This window comes from Diabrotica undecimpunctata, chromosome 2, assembly GCF_040954645.1.
Source record: "Diabrotica undecimpunctata isolate CICGRU chromosome 2, icDiaUnde3, whole genome shotgun sequence".
Classification (NCBI taxonomy): Eukaryota; Metazoa; Arthropoda; class Insecta; order Coleoptera; family Chrysomelidae; genus Diabrotica; species Diabrotica undecimpunctata.
In genome coordinates, this window is record NC_092804.1 from 2,240,415 (window position 1) to 2,267,418 (window position 27,004).

General features: G+C 33.0%; 2 protein-coding genes across 2 annotated transcripts in view; one reads left to right on the forward strand and one right to left on the reverse strand.

The window, feature by feature from the left end:
• Window positions 1-203: 203 nt before the first annotated feature.
• Npl4 (nuclear protein localization 4) overlaps window positions 204-27,004 on the reverse strand; it is a 59,244-nt gene continuing 32,443 nt past the window's right edge. Inside the window, exons 8-10 of the mRNA XM_072522050.1 lie at window positions 3,002-3,420; window positions 1,289-1,440; window positions 204-521 (exon numbers count right to left, since the gene is read on the reverse strand). Coding sequence (XP_072378151.1) covers window positions 1,290-1,440; window positions 3,002-3,420 — 570 coding nt within the window. The 3' untranslated portion in view covers window positions 204-521; window position 1,289. The remainder of the gene's footprint in view (window positions 522-1,288; window positions 1,441-3,001; window positions 3,421-27,004) is intronic.
• On the forward strand, window positions 5,183-18,375 carry LOC140434052 (uncharacterized). Its single transcript, XM_072522049.1, has 2 exons — window positions 5,183-5,459; window positions 12,959-18,375. Exon 2 carries the CDS (start codon window positions 12,961-12,963, stop codon window positions 14,581-14,583), a length of 1,623 nt encoding a protein of 540 aa, XP_072378150.1. The 5' UTR covers window positions 5,183-5,459; window positions 12,959-12,960; the 3' UTR covers window positions 14,584-18,375.

Genomic DNA, 27,004 nt, shown 5'->3' on the forward strand with positions numbered 1-27,004 from the left:
ACCAATTAGAGCGTAGTATTTCGGTCACGTGACTTGAAATTTCCCCAGATCTAAAGGAATTTAACTGTAATTTAAAAAGAGTCACTTTTTACTTACTTAGAACAAAAACAACGTCACTGTTTTGTTTATTAAGTTTTTTTGGATCCCCGTGGGGCGAAAAGGAATGGTACAAAGGACGAGGATGTGTTAAATCGAATGACACATTATTTTCTAATTATTTTTCTTTTCACCATACACATAAGTTAAATGAACAGAACTTATATCTACAAAAAATATTAAATAAAACTCAATGCTAGTATGTACAAGACGACATGAGGAAATTCTTCATCGTAAAAACGAAACTCCAATTTCAATTTAGAAAAATATCCATTTCCGTTTTAAATTTTTTTATAACTAGTTATTTAATTTTTTCTTCATTCCATTTTCCTTACGCTGTTATTTCAAATCTCTACAAAGCATTCTTACAAACGAGAAAACATGTAGCAAATCACAAGATTTTGTTCCTAATCCCATCTGCACACCTAAAAAAAACGAAATTTTATTAAGTAGATTCTTTTTAGTTGAAATCCACAAGGAAAATAATTCCTGTAGCTGGCTGTATACCACGTATAACAAAAGAGGTTATTCTTTGTATGTGGGTATATTTTATTTTATAAAAACCCTTAAAAGGGCAACATTACAAGCACGAACGTTTTCGGAACAACTGTTCCATCATCAGGTTAAAATGCAGGTTAACATGCCTGAGCCACCAAAATATTTGGGTAAAAACCCTTTAAATTGAAAAATGTTACCGAAGAATGTACATGATGTTTATAATATTATATGATGTTTAATATTTTAATTAGATTTTACTTCAGGTAACATACACCCATGCTTAAGTGAGTTCCAGTGTCCGGAGAGTACACCTCTTCAAACGGACTACGGCCGGTTGCCAACCCAGTTGCCAACCGTAGTCCGTTTGAAGAGGTGTACTCTCCGGACACTGGAACTCACTTAAGCATGGGTGTATGTTACCTGAAGTAAAATCTAATTAAAATATTAAACATCATATAATATTATAAACATCATGTACATTCTTCGGTAACATTTTTCAATTTAAAGGGTTTTTACCCAAATATTTTGGTGGCTCAGGCATGTTAACCTGCATTTTAACCTGATGATGGAACAGTTGTTCCGAAAACGTTCGTGCTTGTAATGTTGCCCTTTTAAGGGTTTTTATAAAATAAAATATACCCACATACAAAGAATAACCTCTTTTCTTTTTAGTTGGTGTATCGTGGTACTTTACCTTAGTGTTGTCTGCTAGACCTCGGCAGATTGCACATTTCACAGTTCTGTACGTCAGCATTATTAAGAAAAGTACAAAAGGGGCAGGTCCATTTTGGTCCACTCGAGGCACCAGGCGATGATGTTATGCTACCTGAAGCAACACTTCCTGGCCTAGAAATAAAAAGTGTTACTTAAATACAAATTAACATTAAACTTGGTTGCAGAGACGAAGAGAATGTCTCGTGAAAGGTGGAGATATTGGCATAAATGCCATTTATAGAGAGAAGATATTACTAAATCAATTAACATCTTTATTTATCTATATGCGTCAGCTTCATTAGCTCAATTGAGCATACGCTTTTCCTAAGTGTGTCAATTGAGGACCTTAGAAGTAAAGGGGTATAAGTGACAATATAATGCCATTCAAAGTTGAGCCTTCCCTGTAACTGCCATGATTTTTTAATGTCAGTTTTTCTTCTCCGCATTAGTAACTGTAGGCATTATTATTATTATTGGTAACAAAAAATAATAATTTTATTGACTTTACTCAGTTTGGAGATATTTTTATGTTGCTAAGTAACACTTGTACCCTTTTACTTCTAAGAAATGCAACATACAGGTAAAAAATGTAAAAAGATCATAAAGTATTTGTACAAATTTATTTCTCACCATAACACTAATACATAATTAACTTATGATTCATCGACATCAGTGTCGTTGACCATCATGTCGCAGGTTTATCAAAAACTCATGGTAAATTGGAGGTACGTAGTTGATTAACTGTTAAAGATTTGAATTTTTGAGGCAATCCGCCCAACTCCAAATTAAGGCTGACAACTTGTGATAAGAGTTTATCCACTCAGTGGCGTACCTAGAATTTTCCTGTGAGGGGGTTCTGGTTGGGCACCAAAATTTGTTTTATGCTACCTCCATTTTGAGTCATTAAAATTTGTGAGTAATAGTGTCGGAATAGTGCCCTAGAGGGGGGGGGTTAAACCTCAAAACCCCCCCTGGGTGCGCCACTGTATCTATTTTCGGATATGTATTTGCCACTTTACAGCTATTTATGCATGTTTGATTTACTAATATGTAATCGATTTGGTTTAATATGATTGTACCATCTTTTCGGTGTTTTGGAGATTTCCAGTCTCAGCGACTGCATTAGCGTTATAATAAATAATAAAATAATAAAAGGTCTAATAAAAGATCTTCCTCCAAGGGCTTTGATACATTATATCTTGCAAATTTTTGGTCTCTCGTGGAGAAGAATGTTCTCGTACAAGATCTAGGGCGTTTAAATACGGATTTCATAGTGAAAACAAACCTTATCTCTTCCAAGATGTATTTTAAGCTCATCCAGAAGAAAAAAACAATTTTTGAAGATACAGAAAACACAGTTAAGATTTGATTTCAAGTATAGTGCATCTACAATTCGTTTATATGTATTTCTTCCTTTCAGAACTCGTCAGAGCGACTCAGTAAGAAGCTTTAAAAGTGAAATAAAATCTTTTCCGTCAAAGGAAGTAATAATACAGTAACTTCCTCAAGACGCAAACGGCAACATCTAAGAATAAAGCAAAGAGTCAAAATCCGAAGATTTCTACTTGTTCGAAGCCGTAGAAGGCGCAGATTTGGGTAAGAATTTGAATTTTGGTTTCGAATAAGTAGAAATCTTCTAATGTTTACTCTCTGTTTAATTTCTGAAGAATTTATACGATCGGAAACGACTTACCTTGAAGGTGGCGGGGAACTAGCGGCGATCAGCTGTTCTAACGTAGCCCAATGCTCCGACCTCGACCATTCCTCAGCGGCTTCCCTGTCCTTATCTCTAAGGGCCTTGAGCAGCGGTTCTATAAACTCGCGCATAGGCAGCATCTCCATGGTGGAGATATAGAGCAGCAGATGGAAATCATTGATAGCGGTAAAGAACTCGTTAAATGCGAATTGGGATAGATATGTGGAAAGAGCGTTGAAATCCTGAATGTGGCCTTCAACCAGTCTGTTTTCCACGGGGAAGGGCTGCTTGTCGGGATCGATGTTAAACGTTCTTTGAGGTGTGACGGGCGTGGAGGCGGGAACGTCAAGTAGAAGGTATTCTACTGGCAGTGGACGAGCTAGGCGAGATACTTCATTTCCGTATGAATCTTTTTCCTGCAAAAAAAAAATTGTAATTAGTGAGAGAAGTCCTCGATAGTCGACGAAAACTGTTTTTTATTACTATTTTCTGAATTTTCACAAAAGTTATTATTAAAACGCATTTTAATAGACACTTCTATACAAAAAAATAAGCTGTGCAACTGGAGGTCAAACCTAAAGATATAGTTAACACAACGAGTAATACAGTAGATTGCCACTACTTCGAACTAATGATGAGGTCCAAGACTACTTGATATTTGCATCAGTATCAGTATCAACATAAATAAACACATACAAGATGATTTATGACCGAATTTAAACAAATTTGATACAGTGAAAATATGCAGAAATAAACAACTGAACTTGTTAGAACAAAAAATAATTTATTTTACTCAAATGTAGAACAAAAGTAATCCCATAAAAAGATTATATGGCTTAAATGACAAGCTAACTTTCCTTTAAGTAATTTATAAATTACTATCCTAGGAAACATTCTTTTAATACCCTGCTCCCATCTATTTTTAGCTTTTCCTGGTGTTATCGATCATCTCAAGTATTTTTTTCGGCCGCGTCGTATCGAACATATTGTACGCTCCCTGTACGCGAACGCATATCGATCAGAATTCGAACTTGCCGCCTTCTCCATCTGTCGTCGAAACAAAGAGGTGCGACAACGCCAAAGCTCAAGGTCAAACACAGGCGCATCGGCAGAAAAGTTAACAGTATATTCTAGATGGCTGCGGTCATAAATGCTGATGCGGCGTTGCCGTGTAATCTGTTATTGTAAAATCGCTATATATAATTATTAGCACGAGAAGGATACATCAACAAGTTGTTTTTTATAATTATACATTTAGTTTACAAAGGTGAGAAACGATTAACATGAATAATATAGAAGCGAATTAGCGGAGTGCTTCAGGATACAGAGTAATATGGACATCGAACAATTATAGGTTAAAATAACTCATTATGTATAAATACAGTTTTTTTAAAGATTCGAACACGTATTTTTTGGTAACGTCTATTTTCAGACAGTAAAAAAAATTAGTCTTATTGTGGAAAAATTTGCTGAAAAAATAAGGAAAATTGAAAAAAGCCATTTTAAAAAATCATTTTTTTTGACGATTGCTATTCGCTTGTATAAACAGAGATAATATCTCAAAACAATCTCTACAACACTTAATTTTTTATTTTTACAGATAAAAAAAATTTCACTTTCTTCAGATAAAGATCTCGATTGTATTAGTCGTTATGGAAGGTGCTCATTCGGACACCAGGTAGTTACTAGGTTTAAGGCACCTTGGAAGACATTCCCAATCAAGATTCCTTAAGGTTATATACATTATTAAGTTTTATTTCAGATTTTTTTTTGAAAACGATTTCCTGACTGGAAATCGAAATGTCAAAACAAAAAGGGTTGAGATTACCGATTACCGAAAGTACAAGCTGAATATAGCTGCAAATGTCAAAAATTTTTCGGTTTGGCAGTGTTGGCATGTTTTTATAACGCATATGTTGTATGCTTCAAATATAAAGAGATAAAGCTTTTAAAAAGCTTTACTGAAATTTTTTGTTCCATGTTTGACATTTGCGGCTATAATCAGCTTGTACATTCGGTAAACTCAACCCAAAAAAGTATTTTATTACAATTCATTGTGGTATATTGTAATATTCCCGTTTATAAAATATTCAGTGAGTTATCTTGAAAAACAAATTAGACGTGGCACCGTTGCCAACGAATTTGTGACCGTGACTTTGAAGATTTTAATAAAAGTTGACGGGTCGGGAATGTCAGTCGTCAACATGATGTGGCACATCGTAAAGCGGCCACAGTAATTTTAAGTTTTTTTCGTAATTCTGCCGATTTTCTCGGCACGATATAATTATGTAATATTAAAAAATCGCAAGATAAATAATCGTCTGCCGTACCGAAAACACGCAAATAGTACAAAACCGCGAAAAACCCGTAAAAAAGTTTTTAATTCACGACCAAAACACGTATCGTTTAATCGGATTTACTTAAGGCTGTGTTACACATCGTAAAATATAAAACGGTAAGGATGTTTCCTAATAAATCAATCAATCATTAATAAAGATCCTACACCCATAAATTCAGCACGAAAACATTAGGTGAATGCTTTCCAGTGATCATGACCCAGCGACCAACACACGACGCAGATATCGCTAGTGGCGGACCCACTTGTCGATTGTCGATTTTTTGTAAACAAAACACTTGTCTCTTGGCGCGAACACAAGTTTTCGACAAATTAAACCATACAATCTTGTCTACTTTTTTAGCATATACTAAGAATTTTGTTGATTTACCGATATATTCCATTACAAACATAATCTATACTAATTAATTCAACATTTAATTACATTCTTGTTCATTGTTGGGTGTACAGTTGTGTATGTTCCAATGTAACAATTCAACTGATTTGTAAAGACATTTTGACCAAGCAGTTTCGTTATAATTCTAACTTTCATGAATTTGTTGATTGTTCTTGTTATTCAGTTCTATTTCTAAGATCCAAAAAAATATGGATAATTTTGACACTGATCTTTTGGCATGTAAATGATCTAATTATCTCTGTGTTTTTCCGATTCATTACAGGAGTAAAATTATTTCTTTTTCAATATTTACACATTCAAATAGAAATTTCTAGTGGAAAATTTATAGAATGTCGTCAGGATAAAAACTTCTGTATGAGATTTAGGTTAGGTTAACCCAATAATCTTTAACAATTATCATTTTTCTCACAAATATCGACAGTTCAATAATGATTTTTATAAACAAAATTAGTCTAGCAATGGTTTATTGTTTGTCTCTGTTATTAGCAAATATATTTATGGAAATTTTTTAAGGAAATATTGTTAATTTAAAACTCATGTAAGTAGGGTGAATATAAATAGATTATGTTTTCTCAATATGAATTTACCTTTTCTGGATATTACAACTAACACATGCCAACATATATATAGTCTGTTCATTCAACTTGGGAATATTTCGATATATTCATTGTTGGAAACATCCAACACAAAGATTCGTACCTCTCACTATCAATAACCAAAATAAACTTACTATTGCACTTTCATTAATTGAAAAACAAAGAATAATCATGAATAAGGGAGTCTATATTCATTAATTTTGATTAAAAACTTTGTATTTATAAATACTTATCTATAAATGACTGTAAAATTTCAAATATAAACAATGTCTATTTTGGTAAACAAATAGGAAACTTTATTAAATAGTAATAAAGCCAGTTCCAGGACTATAATGCCTAACATAACTTAAAATGAATAATGTATTAAATGCTATATATGAAGAGCTCATCAGAAAACCTTTAGGAAACAAATAAAACATTGGATTAACATTAAAAATATTTTACAAGTAAATGTACCAATGAACAACAAGGGGAATGTGTATCACCATTACTTTATGTATATGTAGAAAATACCTTAACAATTTAGGTGTTTTTGGGCTTGGAACAAAACAAATAACTACATATAACTATTTCAGAAAATAAAAAGCTTCCACATACTTGAAACAGTGCAGTATAAGCAAATGTGTTAGTTTTTGGTGTTTTTAATTGAACACATTACTATAAAATTGTCCTGTAACTTTTCTTTCTTTATACAAGTGAATTTGAAATTGAATATATTAACAACTTTAAGATTTTTATACATATTTTCACACATTTTAATTTTGAAATTTGCAAATAACACTGTCAGCAACTTAATGATGTATTTGAATTACTTTTTCTTTAAATCTAGCTTATTGAATTAATATATCTTCCATTTTAACAACTCCTTTGTAACTGTAAAACAAATTATAAAAAAATCCATGGTACTAGTCCACCAAAGTAGGCATTTTTTCCGATAAACAATTTCATTACATAATCTTCATATTGCCATGTATTTTGCCAACAATGTTTACATTGTAGATGCGCTTTTGCAGGTTTCTAAAATCATAAGCAATTGTTTATTTTGAGGGAGTCCCAATTTCATCATCATCATCATCAGTGGCATTACAGCTCTTTATGAGCCAAAGCCTTCTTCAGAACAATCCTCCATTCGCCCCTGTCTCTGGCAACTCTTCTCCATGCTCTAATTCCGATAGACTTCAAATCATTTTCTAGGTTGTCGTGGTACCTAAGTCTCGGTCTTCGGTCAAAAACTTTTCTGACTATAGCATCTTCCTCTCGTCTGATTACATGACCTATCCATCTGAGGCGTGCTACCTTAATGAATTTTACACCGTCAGGTTCTCCAAATCTTCTATACAACTCAATGTTGTAACACCTGTGCCACAAACCTTGTTCTTTTATGCCTCCATATATTCGTCTTAGTATTTTTCGCTCAAAACGTTTGAGCAATTCTGGGAGTCCCAATTTAATATAGTTAATACAACTCATTTTTAGAATATTTTCTAATATTACTTTAAAAGAAATTTTAAACTCCTGTGATAAATTTTCAAGTCCTACCATAAGTTTTTGGCCTCGATGAAGAACTTACCATCTAATTATGATTAATTTGGGTATCTAAATACAAAAACAAGCATTTTATATGGCATTTTGGTTCAGTTTAACAATATTTAAGTAAATTCATTGAAAATATATCAATTTCATTATATAAAATTATCTGTTGAATATTTAACATTTACCCTGCAGAGAAAAATTTTAATGTTGATTAAAGTCTTTTTTTTTAAATAATACAGAAACATATCAAATTCAATTATTCTTGTAATATATACAATTGTCATACATAAAGCTTTATGTCTTGTCTGTTTGTTATAAAAAACTGCTTCTATAGGGCTGTTATTCTAAATCCTTAGTACAAACTTAAATGATAAGAGTAGAAATTCAACAAATTGTCAATTCAGCTGTTGAAAATGTAAATGGAAAAGTTTTTCTAAATTTTTTATCTCTGGCTCAAATATCAATGGTCAAAGATCTTGTGTTTATTTTTGACGATTGTTAAACGATGTAAAGATCCATTATTTTCCTGATTTATAGACAGTGCCTTGAAATTATTTATTCCTGATATTTTGTCTGCAACACTAGCAGACTTTTTCACGAGCGACGCAATTACAGCAATAACTCTTTTCAATTATCATCTGTATAAATGAGTTGCTCTACTTTGCCTTATTGTTTTATTTATTTTATGTATTGTAATTAAAACTTGTTATGCTGTGGTTCAAAATAGTGTCAAAAGTTTTTTTAAATCTATAGAAATATAGTAGTTGTTCCACACTTTCTTCTCTATTTATTTATAGAATATAATTATGTCGATACAAATATTTTTATCCAAGAGATTGGTGTACCAACTTCTTTCTGTTGATAAGAACGTTGCAATAACCTACTTAGCTAATACTTTTTATCAGTTGACTGAGATAAACAGTGTTATATACATTAACAATTAAATATTCAATAGGTTATGTAAAGATTGACCAAGAAAAGAACAAAAACTGAATTCGAAACAGTGACATTCATATGTCAGTTTTGATGTAGAAATAAAGATGACATTTATTGATAAAAGCACCAGAAGGAATGAATACATTGTTGTTTGTCTCTAAAAGTCTGGCTTGTTCATGCCGCTACATGGCACGATTATTAATTAAGCAAATATCTATTTTAAGTAGCGACTAACTGGTGAGGCCTGAATTTAGGCTGAAATATGTCCTGTAAACAAAGAACAGATCTTTGAGAAGTTGGTCATGCCTTCTAGTGCTCAATAGAAAACTGATTTCGTTTTCAACATACTTCCTGATAATATGCATCGGTTTAGGACATATTTTTGCAACCCTTTTCACTCTGAACGTAGTAATTTATAACCAGGTGACTTAAATGCATAATTGATACTTCAGGTGTCAAAAAATGTTTAATCCCGCATTTTATTTTCGATGAACAGGATACACATTGTTGGTAGAATCATAATAGAATGTAAAAAAGAATAATGGATGCATGAGAGATGGATGAGAAGGGGTGTGAGTAAAGTAAATATAATGAAAATTACATTTGTACATCCAGTAGTCCCTGTTTAACAAGTAAAAGAAATGTTTATTGTCTAAATATGTTCTGTATATCATCTAATGGAGAATTTTTAAGAGTAGAATGTGACATAACTATCAGTATCATTGAGAAAATGGTTAGCTATTTTGTAACACAAAATTGTTGCTAATCTTTCAGTACAATGAAAATATTTTTAATATAAGAATTGTGTTTATATAAGAATTATTTGTCTATCAAGTCTGCCTATTAACTCAAACTGTCATATGTGCTAATTTTGTCCCAGTTTACTGCAGCATGTTTTCCCTGACCAGTCTATTCTTTGGTATTCTGAAACTAAGACATTTTTCTTCTTGTTATACACATTTGCCCTCGATTTTTCACATCCTCTATTTTAGATTTGTCATTACATATGCCCGAAATAGTTTGTTTCTATCTTTTGAATGTGGTCATTGACTGTTTCTTTTTCCATTTTCAACATGGAAAATCTTTGTTGCTTTTATCTCTCCATGAAATTCTTCCATTCTGTTTTGATATAGGGAATTGCAGGATATGTTTTTGTGCTTTTGTATTGGTTTAAAAAATATTTTTTAGTGGCATTTTACCATTGAATTAATAATTTTTTCATGAAATAACTACAAGCATGGTGTTTTGTTTGATGTTTCAACTTCCAATTTGGAAATTGTATTTTGAAAATGCTTTCCGAATTGGATTTTTATTTACATGTGTTTGTAATAATCAAAACTGCTGGTTAAAGTCTAAAGCAAAACAGGTATTTTGTTTGTGAAATTTTCGAAGTCACTTTTGTTATAAATCAATGTCGAGGCCAAAGGTCGCGGTAGGCCCATTTCTGAAAGAAAGTCATCAAATTGCTTATATTATACATAATATGAATATTTAATAGGTCAAAAACACATAAATGTAGAGGAATATTTTAAATTTTAAAATAGGCAATTATTTTTACAAGAATTGTTGACTGTTTTTAAAAAGACTATTAAAGGGACAAATTTTGCGGTGTTATCTTGTTTTTTTCATAATTTTTACTTGGTTATAACCTGTCAAGCTTGAACCTTTGACTTGATATAAAAGCGTCGACATTAATAAGAAAAAATACGTTTTTTTTCATTCAGGAAAACCGGCTAACAATCCATCTTTGTGAAATGATGTAAGCAAGTACTCAAAATAAATAAATACATAACGAATTTGGTGTTGAACAAATTCACGGCTGAGTAAATTTGCTAGATTGGCGACCTTGAATGGTTTAAATAAAATGTTGATGTTGTGGCTATCATTTAATTGTTACCAAAATATTAAAAAGTAATTTGCCAGACAAATTTTTTCGCCTGGGTAATTATGAAGATATTGTAAATATTTTATCATAAAGATATTTACATTTTTTATCCTATTGCAAGAAAAAACTGTATATAGAATTTGTTGTTTACGTTTGGTTGTGTATTTTTTTATTTTCTCATCCATGGAGTAGATATTTCTTATCGTCTGACTGTCTTAACACCATAGGTTATTGAAATACGCTAGAACTTTCGCCTTTGTTTGGAAAAATTTTCATATTGAAATTCTTACTAGATATAGTTTGTAGCTCGCCTTCAGTATGTTCGATTATCAGCTAGTCATCAGCGAAACTATATTTTATACAAAGCAAATCACAAAGAACCTATCTACAACAATTGTTTGATATTTTGTTTATATCTTTGGAATCTGTGTTCTAAAATATAAAAAACACAAAAAGTTTTTTAATATAAATAATATCATTTCGTCATATCTAGCGGATTAGATCAAAAATTGACTTCGTTTCAAAAGTTTTTTTTATATTTCTCCCAAATTATGTTCCCAGTGCATCCAAAACTGAAAATTTACATTTTATGACCTACTACGCCCATTGCCGGTACCAAAAACTGGAAAAACAAAAGGTGGTTACAGGAGATAATGTTTAAAAACCTTGCTGGAATTGACTTGTTTTGAAATTAGCAGTGAACATGTTCCAAGATTTAAAATGGTAATACATTTATGGCAAATACGTCTGACATCGTCAACATTTAAATTAAATTATTGCTAGAAGGAGGCTTGATGACTATTATTCATTTATCAAAATGAAACAGTCCATTTTTTTGTACTTATCTTACTAAAGTAACATGTTTTTAATGAAATAACTATCTTATATGCATTTGTTGTTCCATAAGCATATCATATGGTCGTTATTACACATTGTTTTGGCTTTTTTTTTCCCAATAATCAGTTTCGTATCACAATCTCAAACCAAAGCTTATTAAAATATTTCCTTAGACTCCTGTCAATCTGTGAAAAAATCGTCGATTTTACATAAAAATCTTTAGCTTTTTAAAGTGTCTAAAATGTATATGAGGGATAGCTGATGACAAATCCTTGAAAATGTACAGCTGAAGAACTAAAAGCACGAATTGTAACGAAATTAGAAGATGGTTGGTCACTATCTGCCGTAGCGAACCATTTTAACGTAAGCAGAACAACCGTTTTTAATATTAACAAAAGATGGAGAGAACAAGAAACTCTCGAAAGAAAGCAAGGTTCTGGAAGACCAAAATATCTACCGCTCATGAAGATCATACGCTTTTGGAGAGATTAGGAGAGAATCCTTTTGAAGATGCGAAAACTGCAAGAATTATGTCACAGTTTCCGGAAAAAAAGATAACAATTTTGCGCAGAATTAAAGCATCGCATCTTAGGTACCGAACTGCAGCAAACAAACAAGCTCTTACACCACAACAGAAGCAATCAAGACTTATATTTGCTTTAAACCATAGGAGAAAAGAAGGAAGAAAGGGTAGGAGAAAAAAAAACAGATCGCAATCGATTCTTTGAGGCTTCAATCTTAAGATAATATATTTAAAAAAATTTCAACATTTTATCAAAATTGTTATTAAAAAAAAAAAACGTTTAAAAAGGGCTGACTTTTTAGCTTATAAACATTTTAATTTTAATATTTTTTATATCACGTGCTTGATAAGTAAAAATAAGGGTTGTTTGCAATTATCTCTGCCAATTGTTTGTGTATTTTAATTTTGAAACTCGCAAATTAAAGAAGTTTTTAAGATCTATAACTTTTATTTCAACTATTTTTCTCTAAAATGTATAAAACGTTTTTATAAGCAAAAAATGTTTTTTCACTTTTTATGATTGATTTTTGTACATTTTCTAGGATTTGTCATCAGCTATCCTTCATATACCTTTTAGAATCTGTAAAAACCTGTGTAAGATTTTTTCAGCTTTTTTCCTTTACTGAATTATTATTGTAACAATGGCTTTTGATACTCTGACAACAATTCCGAAGTCAAAGTGTTAGTAATAAATAGAATTTTCTACAATATGTGTCATTTTCCCCCGAATCAACTCGAAAACTTAAGAATCCTTGATTGATTCATTGTATACATGTCTTAAATTGTTTTTTAGAACGCATCTCTTAATATAAATCGAATATTGTTTAAAAATAATACGGAAGTATTTCTTGTGATTTGTTTTTTAATCGTCGTTCTTTTCTATCCTTTCAGAAATGGAATCCGTAGTACCAGAATTCGAGGAGTTAATGTTATGCGGATATTGTAAGCAAAAGTTCAACGAAACGGACCAAAGTCCCAAACTGCTGTCATGCAAGCATTATTTTTGTCTGCAGTGCATGCGTACAAACCTCACAAAAGGCCAGGAACTCTATTGTGTATATTGCTGGAAGAGAACCGAGATCGGGGACTTGGGACCGGAGTCCCTCCCGACGTACAACCCCGTCTTGTGTCTGACCAAGAATTTTTCTCAGCTGAAATTGGGAGTGAAAGCTCCGGATAAAAAGGTGATTTCGGAGAACTGTCACACTCACGCTATGCCGTTGGCGTTGTGGTGTCACACGTGCTGCCTGCCGGTATGCCGAGCTTGTGCGACCACCACCGATCACGCATCCCACCAAATCAAATCACAGAACGAAGCTAAAGACCAGTTGGTGGCCGAACTGCAGATCGACTTAGCGTCGATGAACAAAATGTTATCTGAGATACAAAGACTAATAATGCAGCAGCGAGAGTTTTTACTTAAGATACTTGAGGCTTGTGTCACGTTAAAGACGTACGTTGAAGCCGAACTGACCAATAACGCTTCTCATTTCGAATTAACTGACACGAGAGACACGCTGGCGAAACTTCGTCTCAATTTATCGATGGCAGAGACTTTATCGGACGTCCACAATTTGTACTCGAGCGTAAACATGGAAAAGCAACGTTTGCAATTGCGTTACCAGGAAATGTACCTGCAATGCCAACTCGACGATCTTATCCGGAATTCAAGTGTGATATTCGACTTTCAGTTGTTAAAGCAAGCGTTGGGCAACATTCACAACGGCGAGACGGTGTATCCGGGAAATTCTCGGATACTACCGGCCTCTCAACAAAACCCCATACTATTCCTAGCTAATTATTGCATGTCCCAATTGTACTCTCGTCATATGTTGTCCAAGCAAAACGTCAACGGCTCCTTGGACTACCACAACCATAACTCGATTCCCCCGATCAATTATCTTCCCCACAACCCTCCTCCTCATCTCGTCATTCCCACTCCGAAAAATATTTATCAAGAAAACAATATACTGGTGCAGAATATGATCCCCTCGCCGCAAATGAGGAATCCTGCCAATATGTGCCCTCTTTACTACTTTAACATCGAGGTAAACGGTACCCAATTGGGGCGCATCGTGATAGAAGTCCGAGCCGACGTGGCTCCGAAAATGGCGAAGAATTTCGGCTTGCTGACGACTGGTGAAGCCGGAATGGGCTACAAAGGATGCCAGATATTCCAGTGCTGGGAAGGCGAGAGCGTGATAACGGGCGACTTCGAGCTCAACAACGGCAGAGGTGGAAGATCGATCTTCGACGAATCCTACTTTCTACCGGACGATACGAAACTGATGGCTGTTCGAGGCACCGTCGGCATGCGGCGCACTCAAAAACGACACGACAACATGGGCATGGTTGGATCTCAATTCCGAATCATCCTCCAGGAGATGAGAGGATTCACGGGCATTTTCGGACACGTCGTCGAAGGATTAGAATTAGTCGAGAAAATTAGTACGTACGGAGACACTGCGGGTAAGCCTACAAAAAATATTTTGATATCTAAATGTGGAAAACTGTAACGCTACTTGTTTTCATTTTTTACTTGCGATCCTCTAATCAAACATTCGAATATTGCGTCAATTCTAATGGCATGAAACTAAACAACTTTCAGTCCCACAAAAGATTTCGACAACGGAACAATGTGAAGTCACACAATATGATTTTTTTGGATCACTTTCGTTTTTTTGCGTAAAAAAATTACACAGAAAATAAATAATTTTTGATTTGCACTAAAAAATATGTAAAAAAAACGATAACTCTTAAGACTGACTTGAATTCAATTGTTTAATCGGTGAAAAATTTTCACTTTTAATCAAAAAATATTAAAATACAACTGTATTGGAAAAGTAACAAAATATTACAGAGTTTTGGTTTTAGAAGTTTTTGTGGGACTGTAAGATAAAAAGACTTGTTTTAAAACGTTTATATAAATAATTGTTTATTTAATATTTTTTGATCGGTACAATATATACATAGCAAATCGTCTCGAAAAATAATGTGATTGTAAGCAGTAAATTAATTCCTTTGGTTTTATGCCATGGTAATTGTTTCTTGGTTTACTATTATTAATCTTACAATTTTTCAGTTCCTAATTTTCGCAGATGTGATGACATATCTATTGTTTCTTTAAACGAAGTTGTCGATGTGGAAAAAAAATTAGAAAAAATATATAAAAAGAGTCTATTTATGTATAAATCAAACAATCTGAAAATCGTAATTTTAATAGATGTTTTTTAATGTGTAGCTTCAGTCAAACTGCAAATATTACAGCACGACCTGATGCAGAAAATGGTCTACAACAATATATTCTTTTCGAAATATAGAGCGTTCATTATTAGGTGAGATATGTCAGTCTATTACGTAGCACAGAAAAATAAGTTTTTTCCCAGGATTATGACACATTTTACTAAAAAGGCGAAAAATCTATACGTTTCCTGTAGTTAAATTAGGTGGTGGATGTTAGTTAGTTAATAGCAAGGTTGAGGGTATTCAAATTTATCGACAGTTAAGTTCCAACTTGTTCACTCTTTTTTCTTAGTAACAAGTCAGTAATCAACACGCAGAAAACGCCATTTTAAATCTTTTTTAAACGAATCGTACGATAAATTACCTTGAATTTTGTTTCAAATACTTTATATAGAGGAATAAAACAGAAATATGCATTTTTTAACTCGTAATTGTGTATAATAAAACTCCACTACGTAATTTACTTCAGAAAAAATATATTTTTTTGCCCTAGTTGCCTATACCGCGCAAAAAACTTGTCAAATACCTGGCCGGATCAGACTCCCTAGGGGGATACTTGTTTTGGACGATTTCTGCATCACGTCGACGAAAAAAAAATGAAAACAAATAAAAATACCGTCTTAGCTTAAATGAAACTATCGAATTCCGAAATACTATATTTTCGTAAATAGATAATATAGATATTTTTTATTGTTGTCGATTTAGCTTATGGAAGACTAGCTTATAAGTGTACTTTGTTATGTTTGTTTAAAAGAGCGTACGAAATGTTAAAGGTTAACAGAGTTTAAGAAGTTTCGATTTGACAGGGATGCACACTTCAATTTTAAATACGGCCCGTAAATTTTTCCGTCTGACAGATGTGCGCGTATTTACACAGAACCGATACTATATCACACATACGGCAACACTGTAGAGCTGAAAATTTTATGCTCTACTTTTTTAATACATGAAAATTGCAATTTTTCTTGTTTATATTTACAGTTTCGATCTTAGAATTGTATGTGGGACAGAAAAATTTACGTACTGTATGTATATCATATAAAATATGTATACAACAAAAATCAACGGGTCAACAGCAATTAATAATTTACAAAAAATATATATCAGCAACTGTTAAACAAGTACACTACAACTATATAAGATTTCTAACATAATCGAGTATAAAAGCGAAAATATCATTGGTAATATTCAGTAAAATGTTGCCGGCGACTTTGGAATGATATTTGAATTGATTATTTCCAAAAACGATTCACATAAACCTTTGTATATGTATACTTCGGCAAAAAAACTTCTTCGTTTGTCGAAAAAAGATAATTTAAGAAAAAATATGTTTTGTTAGAGGAAAGAAATTGTTTTTGGATTTAATATGATGCGAATATATCGAAAAAACATAAAACTAGTTTGAGAACGTCGCTATAAAATCGATAATCCATAATTTCATTACTAAATGGAGTCTTCTTAAGTAAATCGCTTTTATACTTGTCATTTTCTATTTTTCTATGTAATATTACAAAAAAATAAAAACAAAGATGATGATGCCCCGTTAATTTTGCACCCCGAATGGATATTTTGTACTATCTCGATTTTATCGCCTTCTTTATACATTTTTTTTTAATAAGAAAATGCTTCTTTATTTATATTATGTACCTTATAGTTATTAGTTTAAGTGCAAGACGTACATTGCACTAAAATCATTAAGAAAATGCTGGCATTTTCATCTCCCTCGTAGATGTCGACAAAAGGGAACTTAGAAGTCGCGAGAAGGTCCTCGGAAAATTCATATTTCTAACAAAAAATGAAAATATTCATTTAATTCTTAAATCCTTGAAAAACGTAGGAAACTAAACGTTGGAAAATTAATATTGATGTCAAAATAGGACAGCATAAGTTAGGATGCCAAAAAAACTATGTTTAGACAGATAAGTCATATCAGTTGATATGCCCAAGAGAGGAATGCATGTTTTTTCTTCTCCTAGATGTCTTCGTGATCTAAGTGATCTATCTGTTGTTTTATATTACAGTCTAGGAACTTATTCACAGTGTTGTGATAAGAGGAAACCTCAAGAGGTTCTCACGCACAGAGAACTCCTTCTTTTGTTCAATTTCTACCTGAATTATTATTCTTTAGATTGTCTCCTTCTAAACGAAGGCGGTACTATTCGGTAGCAAAGAGATCAGTTTACATCGAGGAAATATGAGTTTTGTGGTGGAACCTTCGAACGACAAAGTATGCCACAAATAAGTACAAACAAAGAAGACCAAAAATTCGTAATTGTGAAATAAATTTTAGGTTTCTTGGACGCCGTAGTTAGTCGCGAAAAATGAAAAACGTAGAAAACACTTTAGCCCTTTTGTCTAGTCGCTGGGAATTCCTTTCTACGCTCAAAACAAAATGTTCCGTCGATATACGAGAGATGTAACAATCGTTTTTTATTTTTTCAATTTTATGAAAATGGCATTTTATATAGAACCTTTTGTTTTGTGTGTAGAAACTACAACCAAAGTTTTTTTGTTTGTTAAAGATTTTATTTCGTAAAAATCAGACAAGGGTTTTGTTTGAAGAAAAATACACTGATCACTGTAATTAAAACAAAAAACAACCGTTTTACGCATCAATAATTACTTAAATGTGAATATATAACAAGTATATATCAATCTTATGAAGAAAGTAGTATTGAGAAAAACTCAAAACAACAGTTTTCCTTCAAATATTTACGATATTTTATAATGCCACATGAAATATGGAATATATTTCATAATTAAACATCAATATGTATTTATGTTCATAAATTCGTATATTAAAGAATCTCCGTGTTGTCCCAATGTAAAATTTTACAGCTACCGTAATTATTGATGTCGTAAACGACTGTAGACTTAATTACAATGAATACTGTATATTACATACATTTTAAGTACGGTAGATCGGTTGATTGTTAAACTTTAAAGTTTATAATTATTGTCTTAAGTTCATAGTATCAATCGGGTATAGTATATGATGATGAAAACAAAAATATAGCATTTATAAATGTTATCGTAGCCAAAATAAAATAAATCTTTATTTTTAATAGTTATTTTTTATTTTACTAACAGTCTGAAAGTAGTTCTAACTAACCGAGTAGCTGACAACGAAAGCTTCACCTATGCATATCATTGGTTGATGTCGTTTTGTTCCGTCAGATCATTTGTTTGTGCCTTAAATGTCTTTAAAATGTTAATTTTTCCACGATCGTAAGAATTTGCCATTAACACGAACTGTTATAATCAAGTAAAAAAAGCAAAGTTCGTGTAACCTTCTGGCTAAGGTCTAGTGTTACGGTTTTCAGGTCGCGCAAGCGCTCCTAACATCACTTAACGACTACTTTCGTAGCCGGGACCGACGGCCCTCCAGCTTGTTAAGCCAGTAACATAGCCACTGAGCTACGGCTGCCACTATAATCAAGTAAAGTTCAATAGAGAGACCCTATCCATGTTTATTAATAATAGGAAGGCGATCTAGTTATAAAATAAAATACAGCGCCATAGGTTTTGCATCATATAACTTTGTTAGAGAATTCGTTGATGAAATTCCACTTTTGCTGATCTTTCCAATTGTTACAATAACTCTACAGCGCAAATTTGGACTTCTTCTTATTGCACCGTCTCCTTTCGAAGGTTGGCGATCCAATTGGCAATTGTAGCTTTGGAAACTGCTGTACGAAAGATTTCTGTGAATGAGCGGTTAAACCATCTCCTCACGTCTTTCAGCCACGAGTTCTGGCATCTTCCAACTGATCTTTTGCCCTGAACTTTACCTTCCAATATGATTTGGAGTAATTCATATCTTTCACCTCTCAACACATGAACCAAGTATTGTATTTTTCTCTCTTTGATTATGCTGAGTAATTATTTTTGTTTACTTATGCGCTGAAGTATCTCACCATTTGTAACTTTTCGTATTCATGGAATTCTCAGCATCCGTTTGTATATATACATTTTAAAGGCATCTATTCTTTTTTTCAGAGTCCATTGTCCAACTTTCACAACCATACAGCAAAACAGAGAAAACGTAACATCTGAATCATTCGAATTATGAGCTCTAGACTAAGGTATGATCTTTGTATTTTCCTCTCTTGTTCGATTCTTGATAGGATTTCTTTTATTTTTTTTTTTTTTGATTACACTGGCTGTTGATATTGACCGGTGGCTTTTCCATTCTTCTGAGCTTTTACTGCATAAATAACTTCTTCTTTTCTTGTTTTTGGACCCTTTTGATTTATTCGATCATCCGTGGATGGTGGAGAACAAGGTCTATCATCATCATCATCAAAAATTGTCTGAATGTTTGTCTTCTGCATCTATAATTATCCCTCGTTATTATTATTTCTTAATATTGTTTCTTGTCTCTTTCTGTGTCTACCTGTTATTTCTTTCACTTTTTTATGGACTTTAAAGATGTCGTATCTTTGCTGAAGTTGTTTAATTTGTAGGCATTTGGTTGACATCCAGTTTTCTTTAGCTTCTTTGCACACTTTTCTAATGATTTTATTGATTCGTTTGTATTCTATTGGGTCTGTTTTATGTTTTCGTCTTACGTCCATGAGGTCCATGATCTCTTGCGTTATCCATTCTTGTTTTCTGTTGTTTTTCGTGAACCCGATGTCGTCTTCTTGTATCTTTGTTATTTTCGTTTTTAGAGCAGTCCATGTTACTTCAACATCTGTCTGTACCAAGTTTTCTAGCGTTTCTATTTCTTTCTCCATCTTGATACTTATTTCATTTTTCTTTTCAGTGCTCTTCAGTTGTGAGATGACTATTTTTCTTGACATTTTTTCCCTTTTAACTTTAAGAAACCTTTTTAGTCTAAAATCCATTATAACTGGATTGTGATCGCTGTGAATGTCAGCTCCAGGATATGTTTTAGTAGATTTTATATACCTCTTGAAGTTGTTATCGAGCAAAATGAAGTCAATTTGATTTCTAACAATTTTATCTTTTCTGTCTGTAGGTGATTTCCAAGTTTATATCCTTCTAGGATGTTGTTTGAAGAAGACTTAGCCTTCTATTTGGGCTTAGCTTTTCGTAATTTCTATCTTTACTATTGGCGGTCACTCGCTTCTGCAGCAGCCACTTCACCCTTCAATCCATTTCGTGCTTGTCTTTTGTCCTATATTTTATTGTCTCTTGGCAATCAGTCCTCATCCATTCTGATTACATAACCAGACGATCGAAGTTTCTTGAAGTCTAGCGAATTTTGAAATAGGTGTTTCTTTGAATAGTTGGCAATGTTCGCTGTTGTATTTGAATCTGCACATCACATTTCCGTTTATCTGTCCAAAGATCTTACTTAGAACTTCCTTTTTGTATTTTCTCTCCTCATCCATAACTATCTAGCATCTTAAGAAAATCTATGGATCGCCTTTGTCGAATGAAACATTCCTTTATCTAGCAGCAACAAAGGAAACTTAATCATTTTTTATTATCAGGCCTGCTCTTCAAAGATACATGAGATTCTTAACTATTTCTTGAAATTCTAATAAAATATCTAATTTTTAACGAAGGATCTTTATTTTAGCAAAACAATTGCCCACAAAAAAAAATAAAAATAAATTAAGTAAATTAAAATAAAACAAATCAAATTGAACCAAATTGAATTAAATTAAAAATCATCGCTCCGTGAGTAGACGACAAGAAAGCTATGCTTCCCCTTGTTGATCACTACCGGAGTGCCACATCGAGTTTTTATTGTATCATACGATCGTGGAAGGATTATATTTGCGATAAGAGCAAAAATTTTCGTAAATACTTGCTTAGCATAATTTAGCTCTTATTGCTGAACACCGAATTTTAGATTTGTGCCGTTCAAAAAGTTGGTAATCGTGTCACATGAATGTTGACAAGATTCGAGTAAGTTAACGCTTTAAAGCGAAGAATATACTTATTTTTTATTGAAAATTCAGTTTGAACTAAAAACAAACAAGTGAATTGGAAACGAGTACATTTTGAGTGTGTTTAAATTTGTAAACAAACGGGAAAAGCTCAAAACGTATTTTACGAGGATATACACAAAAACTGGTAGCCTATTATAAAAATAAACAAAATTTGAAGTCACAGAATTTTATTCAGTAGTTACAGCTTCTTGAAATTTTAAAGTTGAATATTTGTGATATTGTCCTTATTCTCACGCGAAATCAAAGTTTTTTGCTGACAAAATGCTGGAAGACCTCCGAAATCTAGGTATACCAAAAAAATATATCAACCTCATAAAAATAACGTTACAGGGTACAAAAGCCGCAGTTAGAGTAGATGGAGAACTGTCTCCCCTGTTTACCATCAACATGGGGGGTGAGACAGGCAGACACACTTTCAACCATTCTGTTCAACCTAGTTCTTGAAGCAGTCATCAGAAAAACCAATGTAACTTGCCATATAAACACCAAAAAGTACAAATTACTGCATATGCAGATCATATCGCCATTATTAGTAGAAGCAAGACACGGCTAATGGAAACGTTCAAGGAAATTGATCCTGATGCACACAAAAGAGGGCTTAAAATAAACGAAACAAAAACTAAGTACATGACCATCAAAAGAACACCTGAGAATGAAAATAATAGCAATAGACAACTACACTATTGAATGTGTGGATGCCTTCACATAACTGGGCACAGAAATCAATCAGAAGAATTCCGTAAGTAGCTAAATTAATGCACGTATTTCCAGTGGAAATCGTACATACTATGCTAATAAAAGATTGATGACATCGAAATTATTAGATAAAAGAACCAAAATGACTATCTTCAGAACTTTGATTAGACCCGTAGTAACCTATGGTTAAGAGGAAAGAGAGTTAAGGAAAGAGAGGACCAGGGAGAAGAAGAATATCTTGGCTTCAAAACATGAGAAAGTGGTTTAATACATCGACAACCGGAATATTCAGAATAGCAGCAAGCAAAGTTAGGATAGTCATGTTGATCGTCAACATCCGGAACGGATAGGCATCGTAAGAAGAAGAAGAACCTATGGTCCAACTCAGGACATTCGAGAGAAAGATACTGAGATAAGTATATGACCCGGTGCAAAGAAAGACGGCAAATGGAAAATCAGGAGAAACGACGAGGTTAATGAACTGAATGAAGGGTATGACATTGTAAGATTTGTGAAAAGTCAAAGACTGTCATGGCTGGGACATGTTCAAAAAGACCAGGACGAGATGGTTGGATGACGTGGAAGACGACCTGAAAACCATGAATATAAGACAATGGAGGAGAAGGGCCCAAGAGAGATCTGAATGGAAGGACATAGTCCGACAGGCAAAGACCCATCCAGGGTTATGATGCCAAAAGAAGAACATTATTATGTATTGGGAGTTTTCTTTGTCTATTTGTGTTTTATCATGAATTATGCCAACGATGACGTAGAGTAGATCTGAAATATATCAAAGGATGCTGACAATTGCCTAGATGAAAATTTACCAAGGTCATAGTGAGTAGAATCAGTGGAACTGAAGGGAAGAACATGAGATGCAAGCTTTATTCAGGTTAATAAACAACTAGGTCGCATAAAATACTACTATCTATAAACAGCAAAGAAAGGAATGAATTGTCCATGAAAATTGAGTGACAATCAATCTAAAAAATTGAGGAATTGAGTGACAATCTATATTAATTGGTTCTTTTGATTGTACTCTTCTTGTGTTTTGACATAATTCTCTCATAAGTCACACAACAGTCTCTCTAAATTAATTGGTTCGTTTGATTGTTCTTTTCTTGTGTTTTGACATAATTCCCCCATGAGTCACTCAATTGAGCAATTGAGTGAGTCTCTCTAAATTAATTGGTTTTTTGATTGTTCTCTTCTTGTGTTTTGACATAATTCGCTCATTTAATTGAGTTAATTGGTTCTTTTCTGGTGTTTTGACATATTTTCCCTTCTAGACTCAAGCAATTTTAAGATCGTTTTCCTTCTTATACTCACAGTTTATTATTGTCCTAGTCTTTCGTAGCATTGTGCTCTTAGTATTTTTTCTTTATTTGCTTGCCCAGCAGACTTATAAACTAAATAGGACCTAAGACAAATATTGATCCACTAAAATACACCTATAATATTGCGGAACTATTCACAATATATGAAAATCCTTCTTGAATCTGATATGTGACACGATAACCAACTTTTGAACCAAAAATTATTTGTTTTTTATCTGTGGAAAAATATACAAATTCATAAATGTTTATTTGATTTGAATTTTGTGTTTTTATCGAAAACTGTAGATGTCATTTACGTCAACATTTAAGAAACTTTCTAAAATCCTTTTCGATGTGTTCTGGATAAAAATAATAAAGACAAAAGAGATCCTTAAACGAAAAATGTGCTAGGGTTTTCCGCGACGTAAACAATTTGTAAGTACGTGTAACATTAAAATTGAGTTTTTAGTTTAAGGTTAGTATTTTATAGTTTAACACTGACTAAATATTTTTTATATAATGGTATTCAGAACCTTAAAACTTTCAAAAACAACTTTTGTTTAAAAAATCCTTTATAAAAGGTATATATATTCTAAAAATGCCCTTTCGGGTTACATCACATAACGTTTTCGGAATAAAAAGTCCATCTTCAGTTCAGTTACCAGGTATACATGAGTAAAGTCACTAAATATGTGGGTAAAAATCCTTTACATGATGTTAACTTTGTTAATTAATACATATTTATAGATACATTTATATGATTTTGGAGTTTTAAACAGATTTACTTCATGGCAACGCAAGACTTTCAGGGATTGCTAACCCCAGTTTCTATCGAGGACCCTTAGACATCTCTTCTCGGGTTAGCAACCCCTGGGAGTCTTGCGTTGCCATGAAGTAAATCTGTTTAAAACACCAAAATCATGTAAGTTTATCTACAAATATGTATTAATTAACAAAGTTATCATTTAAAGGGTTTTTCATAGATATTTAGGGGCTTCACTCATGTACAGGGTGCGGCAGATCAACCCAAAATTAGAAATATCTCGAGAACTAAAGGTAACTGAAACATAAAAATTGGAATGAAGGGGTTTTGAAGAGTGACCTATTCAATGAAATTATTTTATCTATTTGCTACTTCCGGTTATACCGGAAGTTGCTTATAACTTTTTTTAATGGGACACCCTGTATATCTTTTAATTTTAGAAATATTCACGTTATTCTGAATATTTGAATATTTTTTGTTAATACCTTCCTATACGTATTGTGAACCGTTTTTGAGGTATAATGGTTTTTATATGAAAATTACACTTTTCTAGTTGGAATCGCCCACCTGCTATCAGAAGACAGTCAGAGATAGAACGAAAAAAGCAGGAGACGGATCGAAGACACCCCTTGTATGATCACCAAGTTCAGCCAAGTAGACTAAGATCTCGGAAAAGCTTTCTGAAACAATTACGATCCCTTCCCGAAGAGCCAAAGACGCGCCGAATACACCTATGGCAAGCGTCAGCTACAACACATTTTGCTTTCTCAGAGGAAATGCTAAACAGACGGATGGAAATGGTAAATGGAAAGCGCTAAACAGACTAAGAACTGGCGTTTAACGTTGTGCTAGTAACCTGAAGAAATGGGGATACTAGGAGGACGATACGTGCGACTGTGGCGCGGTTCAGAATAGTCACCATCTACTATCATGCACAGAGATGAGAAAGACCTGCACAGAAAAAGACCTATTTTTAGCGAATGACAGAGCCATCTATGTGGCCAACCATTGGAAATACAAAATTTAAAGCTGTTTGGTGTTACGGACACGGAAAGTAAGTAACTGCACTGATGATGGACTTGTTAGTCCGAAAACGTTCTCTGAAGTAACCCGAAAGGGCATTTTTAGAATATGTATACTACATATAACTACAGGAATTTCATTTTCCTTGTGGATCTTAATACTCTCAGTCCTAATGTATGAATCTGAGACGTGAATCGTTTCTAATACAGAAAAACACAGACTATTAACTTGGTTAACTAACAGAATTTGGCGTCATCGATGTAATTTCGAGCTATACAGTAACTACGAATAATAGGATCCAAAGGATAACTAGGTACGGGAAGGTCGAATCAAAACTAGGCCCTGAGCACCAATGATGATAAGCTTTTGAATGATCAAAATAGATTTTAATTAGACACAATAACGCCATAAACACTACTCAGTCATTGTAAGGTTGATTAAAGGCGTAATGCGAAATACTACAAAAAATATTAATTGTTTCTATTCAGCGATGACGATCGTATTGTTACAATTGCGATAAGATTTTTATGCCCGTTTACCAATATCATTTGTTTTGTAACGTAGTTCAATATCTTGAGTCTTATCTACAAAAATGGATGTTTTGTTATCGGTTTTCATAGCCGCCTTATCATCTCGATGTTTATTAAAGTTGTTTTTTTTTTTCGTAGGAATTTCTTATAGTATACGTCATACGTGATTGAATGCACCGCATGAGTTATAACATCATCGAAGATTTTTAATAGACATACGCCAATTTATCTGTGAAAAAATTATCGATTTCACGTAAAAATCTTATACCGGATTTTGTAGGTTCTAAAAGATAAATAAAGGATAGCTGAAGACAAATCTTTGAAGACATACAGTTGATTTTGTATTGTTTTTTAAACAATCATAAAAAATGAAAAAATCATTTGCCTATAAAACGTTTTTTGTACAATTTAGACGAAAATGGTTCAAATAAAAGTTGTAGGTGACAAAAAGTTCTTTAATTTGCGAGTTTCTAAATGAAAATACATAAAGAATTGACCGAGAAAATTGCAAAGAACCTATTTTTGCAGTAACTTCTTCTTCTTTCTCGGGAACTTCTGAATGTCCAGTCTGGGCGTCGGAGTGATATTTTCATATTTCTTGTACCCACCTCTTCCATCCCTTCCGGTCACTAGCTAGTTGAAATTTTTCCTTTTTCTCTGCCCATTTTCAGTGATTGTTCCAACCATCCTATCTTCCCTTTCTTTTCTTCCTGTATCTCTTGGATTCCATTACTCTTCTAATAGTCTGTTCTGTTCCATCCTAATAATTCGTACAAACCATTTTAATTTTCTTCTTTTGATTTGAATCCACCAATGAACAAGCAAAATTGCGTATAAAGAGGAAGATCATATTTTTTGTTTTCTTGATGTTTAGTTAATGCCATTTTCTTTGTTTTTTTTTTCAAGGGACAAATTTTATTTGAAAAACAATTTTTTATCTCTTTTAGTTTACAAGCTAAAGCCTTATAAACAATTAAATTGTTTATAACAATTTTTGACCACTCGAGTTGAAATCTACCCTCGAAATTCGTAGTCAGAAGCAAAGAATACATTAAAAAACTTGTATGGGCCCATCAGAATTGACCAGGGTGGCTCTTAGCTGGCCTTTAGACTATAGTTCATATCTTTTTCGAAAGACCGACCCTAAATCGTACATTTCTAACGAAAGAGGTAAATTTGAAGTTTCTTAAATGTAGATGTAAAATCTGTAAATGATCCAAAGTACAAAAAAAGTATGATTGAAAAGTGAGATAGCAGATTAAAGGTTTAACTTAATGTGACTTGTAGCCTAAATAGATGTCCTAATGCCCAAAAGGAAATCTCCTACACATAATCGTTTTGAGATGTAAATTTGATGTAAATCTAAGAGACGTGTTGACGTTTACGTACGAATAACTATATATCAGACGTGATCGATTTATTTTTCGATGTTGTTTCTT